Genomic DNA, 27,370 nt, shown 5'->3' on the forward strand with positions numbered 1-27,370 from the left:
GGCTCATCAGGAAGACAGATTGAACTGACTGAACCGAATCTGTTCGTCTCCACTCGACTCTCGCTGCACGACAACGTCATCAATTTGGGCACCAGGCGTGTCCATTTAGCTTTCCCAACAGACAGAGACAGAAAAAACGATTGTCATCATAAGCTTAGCTGTTGCTAAGGACAGTGCGTGTGAAAAGAAACTAGAAGTCATTGTAACATTTGTGGTGTCTAGGCTATTCATTGTTTATGACAAGGATATCAACTGTAGCCCATCAACTTGTCGATTCGAGAACTATTGGAAAATGCTACAATCTCTAACTAGCAATTCGTGTGTGCGATTGATCGAAAGTCACAAATCGACATGGTATTTTTTGTTTTTAGTCCTGGGCTATATTCTGTATCTTATATTCGGAGCTGTTGTCTTTTCCTCGGTGGAACTGCCTTATGAAGACCTTCTACGCCAGGAGCTCCGAACCATCAAAAAACAGTTCCTCCAAGAAAACCAATGTCTGTCGGAAGAACGCCTCGAGGAGTTTTTGGAGAAGGCGCTCGAGGCCAGTAACTATGGAGTGTCCATTCTCAACAACGCATCGGCAAATTGGAATTGGGACTTCACCTCCTCGCTGTTTTTCGCCAGTACTGTATTGTCTACCACAGGTGAGTCAGTCAGTGGCCCATTTTAAGTGTAGACTACTGCTTTTCAGCCATCTCTCGATGGAACGTTGAATGACATACGGGGCTTGAAGGAGGTGATGCAGCCTCCGCGTCAAAAACGCGTTCTGCATCGGCGCATCGCCCCCAGAAATGAATAGGTGCAATTCAGAAATGTGTTTCTTTTAATAGCTATATTTTCAGAAAAATAAGGGAGTTGCTTGTTTACGTAGTCATGTCTAGTGGTAATATAGTTGATTATTGTCATACGCGTCTTGTTAGGTAGGCACACGACATTCCTGAAAGCAGGTTGGCATTTTGTTGTTGCCTGTGACACTGAAATGTACCCTTTCGCGACACTGTACACCCAAGTAACTAACACTTGCCTACGTTACCCGAGCTCAGCATTCTGTCATGATAATATACAGGATGCCCTCAATGTCTGTCTGCTCGTCTGTGTTTATGCATTGAGCAAGGGAACGTTCTTTCTCACACACTGAACACACTTATCCTTTAAAAAAGCCTACAAGCCTGGGTCTGTAGTTTTTTACACTCTCACCAATGTTTACCGACTTTAAAAGAAAACACTATGTCAATTCCGTTTGAGCCTAACTTTTCAAGTTACAACATATGTGATTTTATGTAGGCCTAACATAAGTAATGTTTAGGGATGGGATACCAACATTTCATGCTTCAGATCAGACAGCAAAGGCGTTTCTTTTGAATAGGTGTTACGTATAACAGCCTCCTTATCATATAGCCTATTGTGTAAAAGGCCTACATTAGTTTCATGTCTCTGTAGAACTTTGGTCCTAACCCAAGTGATACAAAGACGCTCAGAAGTAATCTTTGACTGTGCTTCCAACATATAGGCCATTTTGAAATTGGTGTCTGAGTTGATGTTGCACCTTAAAGTACCAGGTGATACATAGGCTTAGTGTGGTCCCATGTAAATAGAACAGAGCCACAAGGATAGGCCTAAAGCTGGGAAATATGGGTGTGCCGATTGCAGACAATCCGGTTTGACAAGATTAGGCACCCATTGTCATTTAATACTTCCATGACATGACTCAAGTCTCCAACCACACTTCCTTCTCAGTCACCTTTTCCTCACACAGGCATCTGTCATGTTTTAATTGCAACAATGAAACACAAGAAAATATACAATAGTCACAATACAGCCAGAGAGATCCATGAAAAAGTCAAGTACAAGGGATGCTATGGTGTCGAGGTATTCATTTCACAGGTGGTATAGAAGAACTCTCTGTTCTGGTCCTTACAATCCACCACGTTGCTTCTTGACAAGAAGCTATGGTGGTAGTAGTAGTAGCCTATTACTGTAGTAAAGAGGTGGTTTAGACTTGCAATAACTTTCTTTTCTCAGAGGGGAACTTACTTTTTGGTGTCAGGTCAATCGTCCAGGGTAATACTTTATAACCGTTCATCACATTACTTGATAGATACTTTTACTGCAGGATAACATTCCTGACAAAAAAATGTAATACGTTTTGACATAGTAAAGATATCAATGACAATTTATCATGGTAGGCCATCTCTGACATAAAGTAGCTTAGTTGAGTTGGAGGGCCATTGCATTTAAACCACTCATGCTAGGAACACTTAACCAAAACATGCTACATTCTCTTTTCTTTTAATGGCACCTACTCGTGTCCGTGCCATGAGCTACAGAACAGAGTGCTCAACCCCCTCTGACGTCATGGCTATGCTGGTTTGCCTGTCTAAATGAGATAATAATGTGTTCTGTTGCTCCTTCCTATTGTTGTGAACAGCTCTAAAACCAGCAATAGACGATTGTCATGACTACTGCCTTGTAGATGTGGAAAAAGATGATAATGTTGGAAGCATATAAGGCTTTACCAAAGAAACAAAGACTTAAGCTACTGACAATAGATATCTTGTTTTGTGGTTCAGAAACCAATTAAACAAAAGGAAAGGGTGCAGCTCTTCCTTTTGTCTAAGCAGTTTGCTGATAATCTGAAGTTTTCTCTAAAGGGCAGCACTTTTACTAATTGGGGGTGTGTGTGTGTAATAGAGGTTGACGATTCATCAGAATGTCAGATTTTTTTTATTTGGGCCGATTTCAAGTTTTCATAACAATTGCTACAATCAGTATTTTTGGATGCCGAATTTGCCTTTTTTTTCACCTTTTATTTAATCATTATTTAACTAGGCAAGTCATTTAACAACACATTCTTATTTCAATGACGGCCTAGGAACGGTGGGTTAACTGCCTTGTTCAGGGGCAGAACGACAGATTTTGACCTTGTCAGCTCTGGGATTCAATCTTGCAACCTTACGGTTAACTAGTCCAACGCTCTAACCACCGGCCTCTCATTGCACTCCACGAGGAGCCTGCCTGTTACGCAAATGCAGTACGCCAAGGTAAGTTGCTAGCTAGCATTAAACTTATCTTATAAAAAACAATCAATCAATCATAATCACTAGTTAACTACACATGGTTGATGATATTACTAGTTTATCTAGGGTGTCCTGCGTTGCATATAATCGAAGCAACGCTGGGGGATGATTTAACAAAAGCGCATTTGTGAAAAAAGCACAGTCGTTGCACGACTGTACCTAACCATAAGCACCAATGCCTTTAAAAAAAATCAATACACAGAAGTATATATATTTTTAAACTGCATAGTTAGCTATAAGAAATCCAGGTTAGTAGGCAATATTAACCAGGTGAAATTGTGTCACTTCTCTTACGTTCATTGCACACAGAGTCAGGGTATAGTCAACAGTTTGTTGCCGCCTGGCTCATTGCATACTAATTTGCCAGAATTTTACGTAATTATGACATAATATTGAAGGTTGTACAATGTACAAGAATATTTAGACTTAGGGATGCCACCCGTTAGATAAAATACCGAACGGTTTCGTATTTCACTGAAATAATAAACGTTTTGTTTTCGAAATGATAGTTTCCGGATTCGACCATATTAATGACCAAAGGCTCGTATTTCTGTGTGATATTATAATTAAGTCTATTATTTGATAGAGCAGTCTGACTGAGCGGTGGTAGGCAGCAGCAGGCTCATAAGCATTCATTCAAACAGCACTTTCGTGTGTTTTTTACCAGCAGCTCTTCGCAAGCACAGCGCTGTTTATGACCTCAAGCCTATCAGCCTAATGGCTGGTGTAACCGATGTGAAATGGCTAGCTAGTTAGCGGGGTGCGCGCTAAAAGAGTTTCAAACGTCACTCGCTCTGAGACTTGCAGTAGTTATTCCCCTTGCTCTGCAAGGGCCACCGCTTTTGTGGAGCGATGGGTAACGCTGCTTCGAGGGTGGCTGTTGTCAATGTGTTCCTGGTTCGAGCCCAGGTAGGGGTGAGGAGAGGGACGGAAGCTATACTGTCGAACTGGCAATACTGGCAATACTAAAGTGCCTATAAGAACATCCAATAGTCAAAGGTAAATGAAATACAAATGGTATAGAGAGAAATAGTCCTATAAATACTATATTAACTATAACCTAAAACCTCTTACCTTGAAATATTGAAGTCTCATGTTAAAAGGAACCACCAACTTTCATATGTTCTCATGTTCTGAGCAAGGAACTCAAACATTAGCTTTTTTTACCTGGGGCGGCAGGGTAGCCTAGTGGTTAGAGTGTTGGACTAGTAACCGGAAGGTTGCAAGTTCAAACCCTCAAGCTGACAAGGTACAGCAGCAGGCTCATTCTGCCCCTGAACAGGCAGTTAACCTAGGCCGTCATTGAAAATAAGAATTTGTTCTTAACTGACTTGCCTAGTTATATAAAGGTTTAAAAAAAACATAGCACATATTGCACTTTTACTTCTCCAACACTTTGTTTTTGCATTGTTTAAACCAAATTGAACGTTTCATTATTTGAGGCTAAATGTATTTTTATTGATGTATGTATTGTATTGATGTATTAAGTTAAAATAAATGTTCATTCAGTATTGTTGTAATTGTCATAAAAAAACTGAAGAAAGAAAATCGGCCTATTAATCGGCATCGGCTTTTTTTGGTCCTCCAATAATCGGTATTGGTGTTAAAATCATAATCGGTCGACCTGTAGTGTGTAACAGTATAGCTTCCGTCCCTCTCCTCGCCCCAACCTGGGCTCAAACCAGGGACCCTCTGCACACATCAACCACAGTCACTCATGAAGCATCGTTACCCATCTGCAAGGGCCACAAAAGCTGCGGCCCTTGCAGAGCAAGGGGAACAACTACTTCTAGGTCTCGGAGCCAGTGACGTCACCGACTGAAACACTATTAGCGCGCACCACCACCAACTAGCTAGCCATTTCACATCGGCCACATGTGCAATTGGCATATTTTTAGCTTTGTTAAGAACCAGAAATCCTTTTAATTGCTCATTATCTCAACTAACCTGTCCATGTCTCTTTGTTTCAACCAGGATATGGCCACACCGCTCCACTCTCCGATGGAGGCAAAGCCTTCTGTATTGTCTACTCTGTGATCGGCATCCCCTTCACCCTCCTCTTCCTCACCGCCGTGGTCCAACGCATCATGATCTTCAGCACGCGCCGTCCAGTCATGTACGTGTCGACCCGCTGGGGCCTGTCCAAGCCTCTCGTAGCCGTGGTCCACGCCACACTCCTCGCCATCCTGGCTGCTTCCTGTTTCTTCCTCATCCCGGCGGCCATCTTCTCCTCCCTAGAGGAGAACTGGAACTTCCTGGAGAGCATCTACTTCTGTTTTATATCACTAAGTACCATCGGACTGGGAGATTACGTACCAGGGGAGTCCTTCAACCAGAGGTTCAGACAGCTCTATAAAGTCGGAATAACTGGTGAGTTGGTATTGTATTTATTTTTTAAGAACATCAGAGGGGTGTACTACTAAGCATGATCAAGCAGTTAGCTAACTTTGATAAAGAACCAGAAATAACTGGATATTGTATGTTCAGCTGTTTGAAGTTGATGTGAAAGACGCAAAAACGAAAATTAATGGGAAGTATAGAAATAGCTCACATAGCACAGATCTACCGCTTCTTAAACATGCTTTCAATGAGATAGATATGTCAATGTGAATTTGGTCGCGTTGCCCAGAAGGTTACATATTTCAGCTTTAAGAAAGCTAAGCTTAGAAATGTTGTTTGAGTAAATTAGACCATGTCCATTTCAAGATTATATAAAAATAAATGTTTTACAATATTTAGGCAAGTTAGCTGGCTAACTTTTTGATCCTGCTTTGTAGTATACCCCTCTGTTTAACTCCATTGTTTGTAAACAATGTCTTGGTGCTGAAGCGATACATTGTTTGTTTAATATCATGTTGATCTCATGGACTGTCAGACAGTCCTTACATCCATAGCATAATCTACGAATTTGAGAGGTTACATTTCTCCAACTGTGTCCCTCAGCTCTATAGTCAGAAAAGTGGTGGGGCTGCTGTTGACCGAATCTCAGATTCATCGCTTTAAAGTTTGATGAATGATACCATATTTGGTTGCCTTTGATTTAAAGCAAACAAACATCCAGACAAATATAGAGAGAGCAACAACATCTCAAGGCTCTGAATTCTCTTGGACAGTTTCTCATTCTGTTTAGAAGCTTCAGGCTTAAGACATCTTGGCTAAGAATGGAGAAAACGACTGATTTGAACTTAAAAGGGTGTCCTGTATATTTGATGTGAATTGCCTTCAATACTTCTGGCATGTTTTGTTAAGTTTGACTCTGAGAATCTTCACATATCTTTCCTTAAAATTATCTTTCTCGATCAGTGTAGTTGGTCACATTGGAAACACAGGAAAGGCTTGGCAAAGCCTATTGTGTTGATGTCTAACTTCATGTAGTGTATCTACATTTTAGTTCATTAATGATTATGATCAGTGAGGGGAAAACCAAAACCTTTCCACTTCATGCTGCTAATTGTGATCAGCAGCTCACTTCCCCCTAGTGGTAAGATTAGGTCACAGCAATAGTAAAACTATTAAATAACAGCAAAACTATTAAATAACACATGGAATCATGTAAACTCAGTAAAAATCCAAATAACTTCACAGATTGTAAAGGTTTTAACCTCTCTAGGGTAGGTGGGATGCTAGCTACCTGGCCAACATCCAGTGAGATTGCAGAGCGCCAAATTCAAAAACAGAAATTCTTATCATAAAATTCAGAAAACAAAACATATTTTACATAGGGTTAAAGATGAACTTCTTGTGAATCAAACCACGGTGTCAGATTTAAAAAATGCTTTAAGGCGAAATCATACCTTACGATTATTTGAGAACATAGCCTAGTAGACAAATCATTACAAACCGTAACCAGCCAAGCAGAAGAGTTACACAAGTCAGAGAGAGAGAGAACTAATCCCTTACCTTTGATCTTCATATGGTTGCACTCAGACATTCATTTACTCAATACATTTTCCTTTTGTTCGATAGTCTCTTCATATCCAAAAACATTTGTTTTGTTCGCTTTTTCTTCAGTAATCCACAGGGTCAAACACAGTCAAAACAGGCAGAAAAAAATCCTAATTGTATCTGTAAAGTTCATAGAATCATGTCAAACGATGTTTATATTCAATCCTTAGGTTGTTTTTAGCCTAAATGATCTGTAATATTTCAACTGGACAATAACGTTTTCAATATAAAAGGAAAACAAGAAATGCACTCTCTTGGGATTGTGCATGAAAAAGCTCTGACACGTCAGGGTCCACTCATTCAGACTGGTCTTACCCCCTCTTATCAGAATACAAGCCTGAAACAATTTCTAAAGACTGTTGACATGTAGTGGAAGGCATAGGAACTGCAATTTGAGTCCTACGTCAATGGATACTGTAATGGCATTGAATAGAAAACTACAAAACCAACAACAACAAACTTCCTGAATGGATTTTTCTCAGGTTTTCGCCTGCCAAATCAGTTCTGTTACGCTCACAGACACAATTTTAACAGTTTTGGAAACTTTAGACTGTTTTCTATCCACATCTACCAGTTATATGCATATCATAACTTCTGGGCCCGAGTAGCAGGCCGTTTAATTTAGGCCCCCTACCCTAGTGAAGTTCACCTGTTTGAGTTAGGCTGTGCCGCTAGCGAGACACCTCGACAACATCCAGTGAAATTGCAGAGCGCGAAATTCAAATTACAGTATTGTAAATATTTACCTTTCATAAAATCACAAGAGTAATACATCAAAATAAAGCTTTTCTATCCAAACCATCCGGCTGCTAGATTAACAACAAAATTAACAAAGTTAAGCTTTATTTTGATGTATTGCACTTGTGATTTCATGAAAGTTGAATATTTATAGTAATTTATTTCACCAGAAGTTGTCGAAATGGGAAGTTAACTTCTAACGGATCAGTGGGACGCTAACAGTTGTGCCTTGCTAAAAGTTAATTTGTGGAATTTTCTTAACCTCATGCATTTAATCCAATCAGTTGTGTTGTGACCAAGGTAGGGGTGGTATACAGAGAGAGCCCTATTTGGTTAAAGTCCAAGTCCATATTATGGCAAGAACCGCTCAAAGAAGCAAAGAGAATTGACAGTCCATCGTTACTTTAAGACATGGTCAGTCAATCCAGAACATTTCAAGAATTTCAAGTTTCTTCAAGTGCAGTCGCAAAAACCATCAAGCACTATGATGAAACTAGTTCTCATGAGGAACGCCACAGGAAAGGAAGACCCAGAGTTACCTTTGCTGCAGAGGGTAAGTTCATTACAGTTACCAGCCTCTGAAATCGGCAATTAACCTCACCTCAGATTGCAGCCCAAATAAATGCTTCAGAGTTCAAGTAACAGACACATCTCAACATCAACAGTTCAGAGGAGACTGTGTGAATCAGGCCTTCATGGTCGAATTGCTGCAAAGAAACCATTACTAAAGGACCCCAATAAGAAGAGACTTGCTTGGTCAAGAAACACAAGCAATGGACATTAGACCGGTGGAAATCTGTCCTTTTGGTTTGAGTCCACATTTTAGATTTTTGATTTTGAAATGCAGAGTAGGAGTCTGATGGCCTGGAGATGGAAGCTGATTTTCAGTCTCTTGGTCACAGCTTTGATGCACCTGTACTGACTTCTGGATGATAGCAGGGTGAACAATCCGTGGCTCGGGTGGTTGATGTCCTTGCAGATTTTTTTGGGGGCCTTTCTGTGACATTGGGTGCTGTAGGTGTCCTGGAGGGCAGGTCGTGTGCCCCCTGTAATGCGTTGGGCAGACTGCACCGCCGACAAACGCAGGGCTCTCCAGAGGGTGGTGCAGTCTGCCCAACATTGCCGTACCAGGCGATGATACAGCCTGACAGGATGCTCTCAATTGTGCATCTGTACAAGTTTGTGATGGTCTTAGGGTCCAAGCCAAATTTCTTCAGCCTTCAAGCCAAATTTCTTCATTTTAAGATCTTCAGTGATGTGTACGCCAAGGAAATTTAAGCTTTCCACCTTCTCCTCTGCGGTGCCATCAATGTGGATAAGGGTGTGCTCCCTCTGTGGACTTCAGGAAACTTTTTTTTTCCTTTTTTTTTTCTCCATTTTGTTGACGTTGAGTGTGGTTATTTTCCGGGCACCACTCCGGCAGGTCCCTCACCTCCGCCATAGTTGGTAATCAGGCCTACAATGTTTGTCTGCAAACTTGATGATTGAGTTGGAGGTGTGTGTGTGTGTGTGGCCACGCAGTCATAGGTGAACAGGGAGTACAGGAGGGGGCTGAGTACCCACAGTTGTGGGGCCCCTGTGTTGAGGATCAGTGAAGTGGAGATGTTGTTTCCTACCTTCACCCCCTTGGCGCAGCCCGTCAGGAAGTCCAGAACTCAGTTGCACAGGGCAAGGTTCAGAACCAGGGCCCTCAGCTTAATGCTGAGCTTGGAGGGAACTATGGTGTTGATTGCTGAGCTATAGTAAATGAACAGCATTCTTACATAGATATTACTCTTGTTCAGATGGGATAGGGTAGTGTGCAGTGCAATGGCGATTGCATCGTCAGTGGATCTATTGGGGCGGGAAGCAAATTGAAGTGGGTCTAGGGTGTCAGGTAGATGTGATGCTTAACTAGCTTCTCAAAGCTCTTCATGATGACAGAAGTGAGTGCTACGGGCAATAGTCATTTAGTTCAGTCACCTTTGCTTTCTTGTGTACAGGAACAATGGTGGCCATCTTGAAGCAAGTGGGGACAGCTGACTGGGATAGGGAGAGAATGAATATGTCTCCAGCGAGCTGGTCTGCAAATGCTCTGAAGACGCGGTTAGGGACCTCGGTGTCTGAAGTGGCTGGTTTTACCTTTTGTAATCCGTGATTGTCTGTAGAACCTGCCACATGCGTCTCGTGTCTGAGCCGTTGAATTGCATCTCCACTTTGTCTCCGTACTGACGTTTTGCCTGTTTGAATGCCTTAGCGGGAATACAGATGTACTTCCTGATGAACTCAGTCACCGTGTCCGTGTATACATCAATGTTATTCTCAGAGGCCACCCGGAACATATCCCAGCCTGCGAGATCAAAACAATCTTGAAGTATGGATTCCAATTGGTCAGACCAGCGTTGGTTGAATAGAACTTAGCACCGGTACTCGTGTTTGAGTTTCTGCCTAATAGGAAGAGAAGCAAAATGGAGTCATAATCTGATTTGCTGAAGGGAGTGCGGGGGAGGGCCCTGTAGGCATCCCGGAAGAGAGAGACGCAGTGGTTGAGTGTGTTCTCAGCACAAGGAATACAGTCAATGTTTGTTTTTTCCCACCTTTATTTAACCAGGCAGGCAAGTTGAGAACAAGTTCTCATTTACAATTGCGACCTGGTCAAGATAAAGCAAAGCAGTTCGACACATACAACAACACAGATATACACATGGAGAAAAACAAACATACAGTCAATTATACAGTAGAAAAATAAGTCTATATACAATGTGAGCACATGAGGTGAGATAAGGGAGGTAAAGGCAAAAAGTTCTTTGAGGGCCGTCATGGTATTGGATTGAGGGAGGATAAACACGGTTCTGACGATAACCGGAGAGAATTCTCTTGGGAGGCGATACGGTTGGCATTTGATTGTGAGGTATTCTATATCGGGGGACCAGAAGGACTTGAGTTTCTGTATGTCGCACCATGAATGGTTAATCATGAAACATACACCCCTGCCTTTCTTCTTCAAGGAGAGTTCTTTATTCCTGTCTGCACGATGTACTGAGAACCCAGATGGCTGTATGGACGAGGACAGTATATCCTGAGAGAGCCATGTTTCTGTGAAAGAGTATGTTACTATCCCTGATGTTTCTCTGGAAGGAGATCCTCGCCTTGAGCTCATCTACTTTGTCCAGAAACTGAACATTATCGAGTAATATACTCAGAAACAGTGGATGCCCCCCCCCCCCCCGAGTCGGACTACAAGTTCACGCCGAATACCTCTTCTTCGCCGGCGGCTTCTTGGAGCAGCCTCAGGGATAAGATCAATTGCCCTGGGGGGTGCGAACAAAGGATCCAATTCGGGAAAGTTGTATTCCTGGTCGTAATGCTGGTGAGTTACCCCCGCTCTGATATCCAGAAGTTATTTCCGGCTGCATGTAATAACACAAAAAAAAAACATTCTGGGCTAATAATGTGAGAAATAGCACACAAAAAAACTAAACATTACAAAGTTGTTTAGGAGCTAGAGCAGAGCTGTTGGGGCCATCTTGCTAATTTGTACATGTAGATAGGGGTAAAGTGACAAGTAGCAACATTGTAAAAACATAGGGTGGTGGTGTCAATGCAAATTGTCCGGGTGGCCAAATAGTCCGGGTGGCCATACTCCCGCCGTCTTTCGTCTTTGTCATGGTAGCAACATAGTTCCTACTCCTCGCACTTCCAGACAGAGCAGGGCCCAGGGAAGATTGACAACAACAAAAACATCAGGGATCGAGACAGCCACAATCTGCAGTCCCAGTTACAATGACTAACCGCGTCGCGGTTAGGCACCAAACAGCTCCTCAGACCCGCAGGATCCAAACTCAAAAGGTAGCTTAGCTAGTAACTCAACTTTTTCAATCGACTTTCCAAAACACCAAACCAAGCTCTCCCTCTTACCACCTTCAACAAGAAGTGACGTGCGCCAGAAAGGACGTGACAAGGCTTCCTCTTCTAAGGTCACCTCCAGGATTGGTAACTACGAATGTATATTTCACCAGCCACATTGGCGGGTGGTCACACAGAGCATTTGAGGAACATTTTATTTAAATGTTTTAATCCATGGCCTACATGTAGAAGTTCCATGAAAGGCTACTAAAGTGTGACTTTGTCCTCGTTTTTTGGCCAGTTACATCGTGTTGTTCACATGCTAGGTTGTCTTTCAAAATACGTTTGCGTTTGCTGCACCTGTCTGCTGCTAGGAAGAAATCACTCCGATTTTTTTTCCATCACAGGCAAGCAGTTACCACAGTAACGGACCATCCCTGAACATTTCTCACAAAATAATTGTGCTTGATTGAGCATGGATCACTCCCAAAATAATGTTTTTTTTTTTGCTTACTTTTTTTATTGAATACAATGGTGTATAGGTACTTTGTAGAAAATAAGTATGCAATTCTTATATAAACATAAAAGAGCAGATGAATACAAAAGGACCCAGAGTACAAAATAAATCATACGAAATAGGATATACAGAACATGGACAGGTAAACCGAAAGAAGAGGGGAGATGTCACCCCCCCCCCCCCCACTGCCGGGTGACGGGACTAGTACATGCTGCTCTCCAGAGACCAGGCTCAAATCTCCTTTGCGTGAAGAAAAGGCAGAGATGGAGGGAGAAGGTCAGGGTGCTGTGTTAGGATGTGAGTAAATCGCCATTACCATCGGTTCTATTGGCCAACGTGCAATCACTGGAAAACACTCGCTACGGTCGAGACTATCCTACCAACGAGTCATTAAAAACGGTTAAGCCACCGAGACGTGGCTTAAAGACACAGATAATATAGAGCTGGCTGTGTTTTCCGTGCATCAGCAGGACAGAGCAGCTACGTCTGGTAAGACTAGAGGCGGGGGTGTGTGTCTTTGTCAATAACAGCTGGTGTGCAATAGCCTAATATTAAAGAAGTCTCTGTATTGCTCGCTTGAGGTAGTGTGGTCTACAGCTTATCATGAGGTATCCTATCTACCAAGAGTTCTCATCTATATTATTTGTAGCCGTCTATTTACCACCACAAACTGATGCTGGCACTAAAACTGTGCTCAACAAGCTGTATAAAGCCATAAGCAAACAAGAAAATTCTCATCCAGAAGCAGCGCTCCTATTGGCTGGGAACTTCAATGCAGGCAAACTTAAATCCATTTTTACCTCATTTCTATCAGCATGTCACATGTGCAACCAGAGGAGAAAAAAAACTCTAGACCACCTTTACTCCACACACAGAGACGCTTACAAAGCTCGCCTTCCATTTGGCAAATCTGACCATAATTCTATCCTCCCGATTCCTGCTTACAAGCAAAAACTAGAGCAGGAAGTACCAGTGACTTGCACTATACAGAAGTGGTCAGATGATGCGGATGCTACGCAACAGGACTATTTTGCTGGCACGGACTGGAATATGTTCTGTGATTCATCCAATGGCATTGAGAAGTATACCACCTAAGTCACCGGCTTCATCAATAAGTGCATTGACGAAGTCATCCCCACAGTGACAATACGTACATATCCCAACCAGAATCCATGGATTACAGGCAACATCTGCACCGAGCTAAAGGCTAGAGCTGCCGCTGTCAAGAAGTGAGACACCAATCCGGACGCTCATAAGAAGTCCCACTATGCCCTAAGACGAACCATCAAACAGGCAAAGAGGCAATCCAGGACGAAGACTGAATCCTACTACACTGGCTCTGACGCTCGTCGGATGTGTCAAGGCTTGCAAACTATTACGGACTACAAAGGGAAACCCAGCCACAAGCTGCCCAGTGACGTAAACCTACCAAACTAGATTAATGCCTTTTTTATGCTCGCTTCGAGGCAAGCAACACTGAAGCATGCATGAGAGCACCAGGTGTTCTGGTGATCACACTCTGTAGCCGATGTGAGGAAGACCTTTTTTAAACAGGTCAACATTCACAAGGCCGCGAGGCCAGACAGATTACCAGGGCGTGTACTCCGAGCATGCGCCGACCTCTCCCTGACCGAGTCCGTAATACCGACATGTTTCAAGCAACCACCATAGTCCCTGTGCCCAAGGAAGAGAAGGTATCCTGCCTAAATGTGTACCGCCCTGTAGCACTCACGACGGTAGCCATTAAGTGCTTTGAAAGGCTTGTCATGCCTCACATCAACACCATCATCCCGGAAACCCTAGACCCACTCCAATTCGCATACCGCCCCAACAGACCCACAGATGTCTCAATCTCACGCCACACTGCCATTTCCAACCTGGACAAAAGGAACACCAGTAGGAGAATGTTTTTCATTGACTACAGCTCAGCGTTCAACACCATAGTGCCCACAAAGATCATCACGAAGTTAAGGACCCTGGGACTAAACCCCTCCATCTGCAACTGGATCCTGGACTTCCTGACAGGTCGACCGCAGGTGGCAAGGGTAGGCAACACACCTAACACGCTGATCCTCAACACCGGGGCCCTTCAGTGGTGCGTGCTTAGTCCCCTCCTGTTCACCAACGACTGTGTGGCTAAGCATGACTCCAACATTGTCATGAAGTTTGCTGACGTCACAACAATGAGACGATGAGACGGTCTATAGGGACGAGATCAGAGACCTGGCAGTGTGATGCCAGGACAACAACCTCTCCATCAATGTGAGCAAGACAAAGGAGCTGATCGTGGACTATAGGAAAAGGAGGGCCGAACAGGCCCCCGTTAACATTGACGGGGCTGTAGTGGAGCGTGTTGAGTTTCAAGTTCCTTGGTGTCCACATCACCAACAATCATGGTCCAAACACACCAAGACAAGTCGTGAAGAGGGCACGACAACACCTTTTTCCACTTCGGGAGACAGATTTTTTTTTTTTTGTCATGGGTCCCCAGATCCTGAAATTTATACAGCTGCACCATCGAGAACATCCTGACCGGCTGCATCACCACCTGGTATGGCAACTGCTCGGCCTCCGACCTTCAGGCGCTACAGAGGGTGGTGCGTACGGCCCAATACAAAACTGGGGCCAAGCTTCCTGCCATCCAAGACCTACTAGGCGGTGTCAGGGGAAGGCCCAAAAAATTGTCAGACTCCAGTCACCCAAATCGTAGACTTTTTCTCTCTGCTTCCGCATGGCAAGCAGTACCGGAGCGCCAAGTCTAGGTCCAAAAGGCTCCTTAACTGCTTCTACCCCCAAGCTATAAGACTGCTGAATAATTAATCAAATGGCCACCCAGACTATTTACTTTTTATTTTTTACTTTAGTTTATTTTCTTAACTCTATTCCTTGAATTGCATTGTTAAGCATTTGGGCGCAAAAACATTTTTACCTGTTGGTTTATCTGTTCAGGGTTTCTGACACTCCCAGGTTGATCAGAAGCTGGTCTGGGTCAATTAGTCTCCAGAAATTCAGAGGATCCCAAAAATTCCACACCAATAACCATGCAAGTTAGAGCGTAGGGCAAAGCAGTGGAGTAGTGTTAACTCACATGGGAGAGGTATCAGGAAATATGCTATGCAGCTTAGTTTTGGAATAGTCTGTCTTGATTTGTGTGAGACGATGTCTGTAGTTAATTGAGCAGGTGTAGATATGCTCCAAGCTCACTTCCCAGTCTGCTACAGAAATGTCAGTGCCTAGCTCTTCCTCCCATTTAGCCTTAATGGCATCTGTAGAAGGTGTGCTAACAGATTGAAAAGTGTCATATAGATTAGATCTGTCTGCCTGAGTTGGGACAACTTTTTATGCATCTGTCAAACATGGAAGGTTTAGCATTTCCAAATGTAGGAACATGTTTTCTAACAGTCTCTAATCTGTAGGTATCTGAAAAAGTTACTTCTGGGAAGATTGTATGTTTCCCTCAACAAATCAGAGGCAAAGATCCCTTCTATATATAGATCCCCTATGTTATTGATCCCTAGCTCTCCCCATCTCTCAAATGTGTTGTCAAGGTTAGAGGGGGCAAAGGAGGGATTCCTTGTAACAGGGAGCAGGAATGATATTGGTCAAAATGGACCTTTGCTTTCAGATACTATGTATAATAGGATTGTTACAATAACATGACATCTCCAAATTGACAGGGGACAAAATCACGGCCAAATGGAGCCCAAGACTTTTATTCATGAACTTTTAGTCATTGTTCTCTGATTTTTATTTCTGTGTGGTTCTACATTTCTACTCCTTTGAAAATGTTTCAGAGTAGATCCCTGCCCTATTAAAAATAAGTTCAGCATTTTGTGGCAGGGCAGGCACTTTGTTGATGTTCAGTTGTAGAACTGTTTTTATTATTGGTTCTAAATGATCTATTTTAACATTGCTCCGGGGACTTCTATTTAGTGAGGTCGGGCACTGATGTTGGGCGATTTAGGCTTGGCTCACAGTCAGCATTCCAATTAATACCAAAGGTGTTTGATGGGGTTGAGGTTAGGGCTCTGTGCAGGCCAGTCAAGTTCTTCCACACTGTTGTTGACAAACCATTTCTCTCTGGACATCGCTTAATGCTCGGGGGCATTGTCATGCTGAAACGGGAAAGGGCCTTCCCCAAACTGTTGCCACAAAGTTGGAAGCACCGAATCGTCTAGAATGCCATTAGTATGCTGTTGCGTTAAGATTTCCCTTCACTAGAATTAAGGGGCCTAGCCCGAACCATGAACAACGGCCATAAACCATTTATTCCTTCTGCACCAAACTTAACATTTGGCACTGCATTGGGGCAGATTTAGCCGTCAGACTGCCAGATGGCGAAGTGTGATCAATCACTCCATAGAACGCATTTCCACTGCTCCAGAGTCCAATGGCGGCGAGCTTTATACCACTCCAGCCAACGCTTGGCATTGCGCATGGGGATCTTAGGCTTGTGTGTGGCTGCTCGGCCATGGAAACCCATTTCATGAAGCTCTAGATGAACAGTTCTTGTGCTGATGCTGTATCCAGGGGCAGTTTGGAACTCGGTAGTGAGTGCTGCAACCGAGGACAGACAATTTGTATGCGCTTCAGCACTCAGTGGTCCCGTTCTGTGAGCTTGTGTGGCCTACCACTACACGGCTGAGCCGTTGTTGCTCCTAGACTTTCCGCTTCACAATAACAGCAGTTACAGTTGACCCGTTATTTTCCCCCGCTTTCACAAGATTCATGCCGCCAAAAAACTGAGCACCGTCATATAATGTGACGGAAATCGAGCGCGCTCAAACCATCAAGGTGGCGCTCCGTGTTCAGTGGGAGGGTTGGATGACAAGTAGGGAGAAATCCTTCACTAAAACGGGCCGCATGCGAAAGCAACTTATGGTCAAGTCTGCCAGTGGGTCCTGACAGCGTGGAGCATTGTCAAAAAATCAACGGGTTTCGAAAGGCTGGACTGCTGCGTGTTGAAGAGGGCAGCATGAGCTCAGCGGGGAATTTGCCTCCGGATGAAAGTGACGAGAGCGACAATGAAAACGATCCAACATCGGATGAAGCAATTCTGAGGCTATTCAACTCCGACACCGAAGGAGATGACTTCAGTGGTTTCAGTGCACAGGAGGAGGAAGATAGTGACCAATGACTTTCTTGGTAGGCTACTGTTTACTGCTATTTGTTTTATTTTTGTTACAAGCCGTGTTTCGTTTAAAGGCTGTGTAAAGTTCATTAGTTTCAATGTACCGGTAGGCACGTGCGGCTTATTTGTGTACAAAATAAATAAAACATTTAATTCAGTGGGTGCGGCTTATATTCGGGTGCGCTTAATAGTCCAGAAATTACGGTACTTATTTTCAGATTTTATTTGAGCTATTTGTAGCTTGTAGTGTGTGTTTTCTATCCCAGTTCACTATTCTCCCTGTAGACTTTACAGACACAACCCACCCCTTGGCTGCAACCTTTCTAAATTGGTGTACCCTGCGCACACAACCCATGTGGAATTCCTGGTCTCTGTCAGCTTTGGAACTGCCGATCTAAAGTCAAGAACGCAGAGTTCATCTCAGCTTATGCTGCCCCTCCGTCCCTTGACTTTTTGGCCCTGATGGAGACCTAGATCACCCCAGAGTGCACACATACTCCAGCTGCTCTCTCTTCATCTCACTATGTTTTCCCTCATAGTCCGAGAGCATCTGGTCATCGCAGTGGTGGCACAGTGAGATTAGTAGGCGAACAGCCTCATTTCTCCTAAATGGAAATTGTATTTTTTCTCCCTCACTTGTCCATCTCTTCATTTGAATTACATACAGTCACATGCCCACTCAAGTGTAACATAGATGACAATAGTCACCCACCAGGTGCGCTTAGATTTGGCTCTTTAAAAAAAAAATATATTCCTCAATGAGCTTGACACCTTGATACGCTCATTTTCTGACGATGGCTCACCACTCTTCGTACTTGGCGACTTCAACCTCCAGACGTCTGCTTTCGATTTAATTTCTTTCCAACTCTTTCCCCTGCTTGCCTCTTTTGAACTCACCCTTTCCCAGTCCCCTCCCACTCACAAGGCAGGTAATACGCTCAACCTCATCTTTACTCTCATTGCAGCCCTCCTCCATGTCTCTGATCACTACTTTTGTTTCCTTTTCTGTCTCTTTTCTGTCCTCCAACCCTAGCCACAGCCCCTATCCAGATGGTCAAAAGCCGTCACAATCTTTGCTCTCCTCTTCTATCCTCTCCATTCTGCTAAATCCTTCTCCCTCCGGTCTCCTTCTGCCTTTTCAACCCTACTCTTCCCTTTCCGCATCCTATGACTTACACTATCCCCTTTCTGAGACTAGTGAGGTCCAGCCACCTGACAGCATGCCCGCTCGACCCCATCCCCTCCTCCCTTCAGACTATATCTGGAGACCTTCTCACTTCCCTCATCAACTCATCCCTGACCACTGGCTGCGTCCCCTCTGACTTCAAAATGGCCCAAGTCGCTCTACTCCTCAAGAAACCAACACTTGACTCTGATGTCAGAAACTGCAGACCGGTATCCCTTTCTTTTCTTTCCAAAACTTTTGAGCGTGCTGTCTCTGACCAACTCTCTCTCAGAACGATATTAGTGATGATAACCAGTCTGAATTCAATACTGGTCACTCAACTGAGACTGCTCTTCTTCACGGAGGCTCTCCGCACTGCCTCTGTTCTCATCCTCTTAGATCTCGGTGTCGAAGGCAGCCGATGGAACCATTTCTTCCTTTCCACCCTCTCAGGGCAGGTCATCTCAGGCACCGCACACTCTGATTACAGGCTGCTCCTACCAGGTGAATTGGAGAGGATCTGTGTCTGCACCACGTACTCTTATGACTGGTGTCCCCCACGTTTCTAGGCCCTCTTGGTTCCGTCATATCCTCACATGGTTTCTCCTATCATTGCTATGCGGATGACACTTAACTTCTTATGGCTGAGTGGCAGTATTGAGTAGCTTGGATGAGTAAGGTGCCCAGAGTAAACTGCGTTCTACTCAGGCCCAGAAGCTAATATATGCATATTATTAGTATATTTGGATAGAAACCACTCTGAAGTTTCTAAAACTTTTTGAATGATGTATGTGAGTATAACAGAACTCATATGGCAGGCATAAACCTGAGAAAAAATCCAACCAGGAAGTGGGAAATCTGAGGTTTGTAGGTTTTCAAGTCTTTGCCTCTCCAATATACAGTGTAAAATTTGGACCAATTGCACTCCCTAAGGCTTCCACTAGATGTCAACAGTCTTTAGAACCTTGTTTGAGGCTTCTACTATGAAGGGGGAGCAAATAAGAGCCGTTTGAACCAGGTGTCTGGCAGAATGTCTTGAGCTAAGTCTCGTGCGGCGGCCGTGAGGGCGAGCTCCGTTCCCTTTCATTTCTAAAGACAAAGGAATTGTCCGGTTGGAACATTATTGAAGATTTATGATAACATCTTAAAGATTGATTATATACAGTGCCTTGCGAAAGTATTCGGCCCCCTTGAACTTTGCGACCTTTTGCCACATTTCAGGCTTCAAACATAAAGATATAAAACTGTATTTTTTTGTGAAGAATCAACAACAAGTGGGACACAATCATGAAGTGGATCGACATTTATTGGATATTTCAAACTTTTTTAACAAATGAAAAACTGAAAAATTGGGTGTGCAAAATTATTCAGCCCCTTTACTTTCAGTGCAGCAAACTCTCTCCAGAAGTTCAGTGAGGATCTCTGAATGATCCAATGTTGACCTAAATGACTAATGATGATAAATACAATCCACCTGTGGGTAATCAAGTCTCCGTATAAATGCACCTGCACTGTGATAGTCTCAGAGGTCCGTTAAAAGCGCAGAGAGCATCATGAAGAACAAGGAACACACCAGGCAGGTCCGAGATACTGTTGTGAAGAAGTTTAAAGCCGGATTTGGATACAAAAGGATTTCCCAAGCTTTAAACATCCCAAGGAGCACTGTGCAAGCGGTAATATTGAAATGGAAGGAGTATCAGACCACTGCAAATCTACCAAGACCTGGCCGTCCCTCTAAACTTTCAGCTCATACAAGGAGAAGACTGATCAGAGATGCAGCCAAGAGGCCCATGATCACTCTGGATGAACTGCAGAGATCTACAGCTGAGGTGGGAGACTCTGTTCATAGGACAACAATCAGTCGTATATTGCACAAATCTGGCCTTTATGGAAGAGTGGCAAGAAGGAAGCCATTTCTTAAAGATAACCATAAAAAGTGTCCTTTAAAGTTTGCCACAAGCCACCTGGGAGACACACCAAACATGTGGAAGAAGGTGCTCTGGTCAGATGAAACCAAAATTGAACTTTTTGGCAACAATGCAAAACGTTATGTTTGGCGTAAAAGCAACACAGCTCATCACCTTGAACACACCATGCCCACTGTCAAACATGGTGGTGGCAGCATCATGGTTTGGGCCTGCTTTTCTTCAGCAGGGACAGGGAAGATGGTTAAAATTGATGGGAAGATGGATGGAGCCAAATACAGGACCATTCTGGAAGAAAACCTGATGGAGTCTGCAAAAGACCTGAGACTGGGATGGAGATTTGTCTTCCAACAAGACAATGATCCAAAACATAAAGCAAAATCTACAATGAAATGGTTCAAAAAGAAACCTATCCAGGCGTTAGAATGGCCAAGTCAAAGTCCAGACCTGAATCCAATCGAGAATCTGTGGAAAGAACTGAAAACTGCTGTTCACAAATGCTCTCCATCCAACCTCACTGAGCTCGAGCTGTTTTGCAAGGAGGAATGGGAAAAAAATTCAGTCTCTCGATGTGCAAAACTGATAGAGACATACCCCAAGCGACTTACAGCTGTAATCGCAGCAAAAGGTGGCGCTACAAAGTATTAACTTAAAGGGGCTGAATAATTTTGCACGCCCAATTTTTCAGTTTTTGATTTGTTAAAAAAGTTTGAAATATCCAATAAATGTCGTTCCACTTCATGATTGTGTCCCACTTGTTGTTGATTCTTCACAAAAAAATACAGTTTTATATCTTTATGTTTGAAGCCTGAAATGTGGCAAAAGGTCGCAAAGTTCAAGGGGGCCGAATACTTTCGCAAGGCACTGTACATCGTTTGACATGTTGCTACAAACTGTAATGTAACTTTTTTGACTTTTCATTGGACCTAGCCTTGTGAATTTGGATTTGTGAACTAAACGCACAAACAAAAAGGAGGTCTTTGGACATAAATGATGGACTTTATCGAACAAAACAAACATTTTTATTGTGGAACTGGGATTCCTGGGAGTGCATTCTGATGAAGTTCATCAAAGGTAAGTGAATATTTATAATGCTATTTCTGACTTCTGTTGACTCCACACCATGGCGGGTATCTGTATGGCTTGTTTTGGTCACTGAGCGCTGTACTCAGATTATTCCATGGTGTGCTTTCACTGTAAAGAGTTTTTGAAATATGACACAGCATTTGCATTAAGGGGAAGTATATCTTTAATTCCATGCATAACACTTGTATTTTCATCAACTTTTATGATGAGTATTTCTGTAAATTGATGTGGCTCTATGCAAAATCACTGGGTGTTTGGAAGCGAAACATTACTGAACATAACACGCCAGTGTAAACAGATTTTTGGATAGAAATATGAACTAGGAGTGCCATCTGATGAAGATCATCAAAGGTTAGTGATTAATTTGATCTCTTTCTGCTTTTTGTGACTTCTCTCTTTGGCTGGAAAAATGGCTGTGTTTTTCTGTGAATTTGGCGCCCTGCACTTTCATTGGCTGTTGTCAAATCGATCCTGTTAATAACTTCTTACGGCTGAAATCCTGTTAACTACTTTTCTCCTTCCCCCTTCTGACACCCACATGGCAACACGCATGCCTGGCAGATATCTCCGCTTGAATGTTGCCTCGACAAGACTGAGCTGCTCTTCTTCCTGGGAAGGCCTGCCCGCTCAAAGACTTCTCCATCATGGTTGACTCCATGGTGGCCCCATCCCAGAGTGATAAGAACCTTGCCATGACCTTGGACAACACCCTGTCATTCTCTGCAGATATCAAAGCAGTTCATGCTCTACAACATCTGTGATGACCCTACCTCACATAGTGGACGCAGGTCCTAATCCATGCATTGTCATCTCCCATCTGGACTACTGCGACTTGCTGTTGGCTGGGCTCCCCCTTTGTGCCAACAAACCCCTGCAACCTATCCAGAATGCTGCAGCCTGCCTGGTTTTCAACATTCCCAAGGAAGCTCACATCCACTACAAGACCACGGTACTTGCTTACCGAGCAGCAAGAGGAACTGCCCCTCCCTACCTTCAGGCTATGCTCAAAACATACAGCCCAACCTTAGTACTCCATTCTACCACCTCTTGGCCCTCGCAACCCTACCCGGAGGGCAGCTCCAGCTCTGCACAGTTCCAAGCTCTTTTCTGTCCTGGCACCCCAATTAGTCCCTGCCCATCTTCTGAAAACATCTGAAACACTACCTTGTTAAAGAGAATCTTTAAAAAGTCCTACAGCACCCCTTTTGTGAATTAACACACACATTTTGTTTTCACTTACTAGCTTTGACTTTGCTGAGAGCTACTTTGAGGAAAAATGTACTTACTGTGATATGTGGTTGTCCCACCTAGCCATCTTAAGATGAATGAACTAAGTCGCTTTGGATAAGAGCATCTGGTAAGGTCACCTCCTTACACTTAAGGTCACATCCTTTCTCCGTCTCAGCTAGTGTTGGTTTAACTCATCTCTCCCTCTCAATTCAGTGAGCATCATTGGCATGAAATCCATGAGTAAATATTGCTAAAGATTTGATTTTATTGAAATGCAACCTCACTCTCTCCGTCTCTGCCGCCCCCCTCAGTCTACCTGTTGCCCGGCCTGATTGTGATGCTGGTGGTCCTGGAGATCTTCTGTGAGTGATAATGGTTCCTCTAGTAACCCCTTTTTTTGTATTATTCCTTTTCTCTCTCCAGTTTACCTCCTCCTGGGCCTGGTTGTGATGCTGGTTGTCTTGGAGACCTTCTGTGAGCTGCAGCAGCTGAAGACCCTGAGGAAGATGTTCTATCTGAAGAAGGAGAAACCACAGGACCGCCTGGCAATACTGGAGCACGACCATCTGTCCTTCACCTCAGTGTCCCACCAGGCCAACTCCACCTCGCTCAAGGAGGACAAGACTAAGGACGTACCCTTCGTTAGTGTCCCCGTGCTGGCCTCGCCTGGTGGAGATGACCCCATGATCAACTAGGGGGGGGGGGGGGGGAGAAATAGTTACGAATGTTGCGGTGAAATAGGCAGGAAACTAGGGAAGGAAAAGGAGAGTACTGAAGGGGGGGATGGTGAAACCAAGTTTGCATCCCATTTTGCTATCCTTCTTTTGAAGTGTACACTGCCTATCATGAATTTTCTAGGTGAAACTTTAACGTTAGCTGAAACTCTCTCCCCAGTGAATGCTTACACCAATTCAATGTTTTTTAATGAAAAGGGTAGAGAATTGGGATGCAACTTATGGGAGGGTGATACAGAGGACTCTCGTAGAAGGATATTTGTGACTACATTATAACTTAAGCTTCAGCATAAGGATGCATTTTAAAAACAAAAGCTCAACTTCAAACCATTGTTAGTAATGTTGAAATTGAACGATTGTCTTTTAGCCCTTTACCATCCATGAGAAACTTAACTATCACTCTCTTAATGATGAAAAATGAGCATATTGTGCTATACTGCATTAACAAGATCTGTATTCACTGACATAGGAAAAACTTTAATATAGCCTTCATATGTATAACTGATATGTATTCTGGTTAACTTAATGATAAGGGAAACGCCTGCTGTAGCTTCGTTCATTGTCAAAGTCCTCGCTCAGAACAGCCATGCAATCAGCTGTTCTCATGGATGGAATAACATTAAGCACATACTGTATCTATAATGCATTATGAACTCGCTCATCGCAAGTTATAAGGCAGTCGTAATACATAAGCACAGATATGGGCTTCATAGAACTGACTTGACAATAGCACATTAGGGAACATTTAATGGGACCATGTCAAATGTAACTGAATATGACATTGTGCCGTAATGTGTCTGTATACATATACCTTAAGTACTATTTTACAGGAGTTTAAAGGAACGCATGTATTCAGGTTAACTGTATCAGGTATACAACAGTAGCACATTTCATCATTGTAAATGCTCTGTGTTAATTACAGTAAGAGATATGTTTGATGCTAGTTTAAAAGTACAACTTGCAATGTTATTTTAAGGTAGTTAAATGTTTCATGTCTCGCGCTGTACTGTGTATTTATCATGTTGATTCGTCTAAAAGAAAGGGATTTACTGTGTAATATGTGGTTTATTGAACGTTAGTGACAATTATAAAAGTTTTTTTTTTTTAACTTAAAGGGGGAACAAGAATGAGGCAGACCCCAAGCAGGGTACGCTGCTAGAAGAAATGCTGCTATTTAAAACAAAAAAGGTTCAGTTGCTCATATCATGTCCCTCAAAGATTATGTATAGAACCACAAAGCACCCTTCATTTTCTTTGTTGCAGTGTATTTTCATAAATTATTTGAACACAGCAGGTTACTGTTCATCTTATGTGACACCACTCGGAAATGGGAAGTTACTGGGTTGAACATTTTGTATGAAAAGAATTGGTTCTGGAAAGTACAAAAGTAATTACCCGTACCTCAGATTTAAAGCTGCAATATGGAACGTTTTGGGCGACCTGACCAAATTCACATAAATAAGTTATAGGTCTTTAATTGAAAAGTCTAAGAAGATTTGTTCTATGTGTGCTATTTCTATGCGTCCCGTTAAGTTTAGTTTTACTTTTGGATTTGTACACCAGCTGCTTATAGCTGAAAATAAACATTTTGGTTATGGAAATGATACATAATTTCACAGTGGTTTAGATGGTACAATGATTCTCTTCACTATACTTGCTTGTTTTGTCACCATATAAACTGAAATTAGGTGTACTATCTGAATTTTGCCAACCAAGAAATGGGGGATCGATTTCTGCATAGTGCATCTTTAAGTGAGAGGACAAAGAGGGTTAACAACTGAATTCATAAGTAATGTTAGTAGTTTGGCAGTTTGTATAAAACTTCAGGACTGCTCTGTGACACGACATTATTTGATACTGAAAATGTCTATTTAAAGATGAGAATATGAACTGTTTTTGAACCAAAGAGCCTAGTATTTTTGGAGAATGTAAAGTGGAGTGTTTACAAATGTGTATTTATGATTTATGCAGATGATGATTTCAAGTAAAGATACTCCATGAGAGTGTCATTGTGAGAGAAACTTGAAGATAGGAAACACTGACAGACAGGACTGCTTTACAGTGCAATGCAGTCAAACCTCAAACTGATTTTCAATAGCTGCATAATGAGTTATCTGACATATATTGTCCAAAGATCTACAAAAAATGTACTATATTAACATTTAAGTTAAGATGTCCATCAAGGAACATTAATTGATTTGCTTGTACATATTTTTCCTGACTTAATGTCATCCTGTATTTGGAAGTCATTTGCTTGTAGCCTACAGTACCAGCTGATTTGCTTGTGTACTGGTAATATTATTCCTACAGATGTAGGATCTTAATTTGATTATCCTTTTGTTTCGGAGAATTTGAAGATGAGCTTTGTGATTTACATATATTCGCTGAAAACCCACACTAACACATGGTTATATTAACAGTATTGCACTTTTTATGTAGCCTACTTTTTTCCCGCTAATAGCCTAACCACCGATCAAGCAACATTATGGACTAAACGTTCAAATCCTGTTGCTGCAGGATTATTTTGCTGTGACAATATAGATCAAATTAAGATCCTACATCTGTAGGACAGACTAGCCTGTATCATACACTACTCAATCATACTATATGAGTACATTTTTCAGATGGGACAGACTTCTTTTATAGCACCAAATCCTACCTGATTGTATTGTACCAGACAGGAAACTGTTGTCCATTCTTGAGAATGTAGTTTCATTTTCAACATATGGTTGTGTTGTGCAGAATTATGTTTTATAGATCATCTAAGAACGTTTCAGGGTTTTTGTTTTGACTGTAGTTCTTTCCACAAAACTCTTCTACATCGCACAATGACAGAATGAGTAGAAGCCTTTAACATTGTCAAGAATGTTTTGTTTTGAATACCAGTTTAGCAAACAGAGGAATTGTATGTAATCGTGTTGGTACTTTTGTTAATTGGTCAAAAGGGAGAATGACAATCTCCCCCTGGCTCAGGGGACTTGACAGTTGCAGTGATCTTTTAACTGTTATAAATATTTAGTCTGAAATGCATTGGTCTATTCTTTAAATGATTTATAGATATGCCACATTGGTCTTATAGCACACAAAACTGTCGAAGTCCTTGTCAATCCTTGTCAGTGTTATTGTGTGGTGCATGCGCTATTTCAGTCGCCTGTGTATCTGTGCAATAACAACACCTGTATATTATTGTGCTCTGTCTAGTTTCTCATAGAAATAAATGCAGATTTAGACTCCCATAATGCAGCGTGGAAATTTACTGTTAAATTGTTTGAAAGCTATTGCTCTATTTTCAAACCATTACATATGTAGAGAAACACCACCATGCTCTCGTCATGACTTCTTTATCATCGTGCTACGATGATTGTCATTGCACTCCACTCTGACATCTACATAAGTGATAATGCCCGAGCAGCCGGTGTTTAGAGGATATATTGGCACGGGTGTGTTGTTAGGTCCAAGACTAAGTCGAGGGCTGGCAAACCTCTCCTATATATCCTCCAAACACCGGCTTCTCGGCATTATCACTTTTTATACAACATATTCAAATATTGATTGACATTTTCATAAACATTTTATTTTTATTATTTCTATTTCATCCTTCCACAAGATATCGTCCCAACCCAAATCTAGCGTTGCTACCTAAGCCGGCTGGTCGTTCGTTTCATCGGGTCGGTTGTCAGAGACGTGACCCAGTCGTTCAGTCTTTTTGTTCTGAATCTATGGACGCGACCCAGTCGTTCGATCTAAATGTTCCATTGCCATACTGGCTGACAATTTTCTTATCCCTTGCTTGCTAGCTAGCCAACCACGGCTAACTTACAGTCACGTCAAAAAGTGCAGCCAGAATTACAGCAAAGTAGGTGCTTTTGAATAAGCTGGTTTTTTTGTGATTTTATTTGGATACAGACATAATGATATAATGAGCCGTGATTTCACCTGGCAAAGAAAATGTGCTCACTCATCAGGACACTGAAAGCTGGAAAGACTGTGAACT

General features: G+C 42.6%; 1 protein-coding gene across 1 annotated transcript; it reads left to right on the forward strand.

Annotated features, from left to right (window-relative positions):
- kcnk1b (potassium channel, subfamily K, member 1b) lies at window positions 1-26,615 on the forward strand. The gene is made up of 3 exons (XM_020460349.2): window positions 1-647; window positions 5,055-5,450; window positions 23,066-26,615. The coding sequence occupies exons 1-3, from the start codon at window positions 293-295 to the stop codon at window positions 23,335-23,337; spliced, it is 1,023 nt and encodes a 340-aa protein (XP_020315938.1). The 5' UTR covers window positions 1-292; the 3' UTR covers window positions 23,338-26,615.
- The last annotated feature ends 755 nt before the right edge of the window (window positions 26,616-27,370 follow it).

Source organism: Oncorhynchus kisutch, linkage group LG25 (genome assembly GCF_002021735.2).
Source record: "Oncorhynchus kisutch isolate 150728-3 linkage group LG25, Okis_V2, whole genome shotgun sequence".
Classification (NCBI taxonomy): Eukaryota; Metazoa; Chordata; class Actinopteri; order Salmoniformes; family Salmonidae; genus Oncorhynchus; species Oncorhynchus kisutch.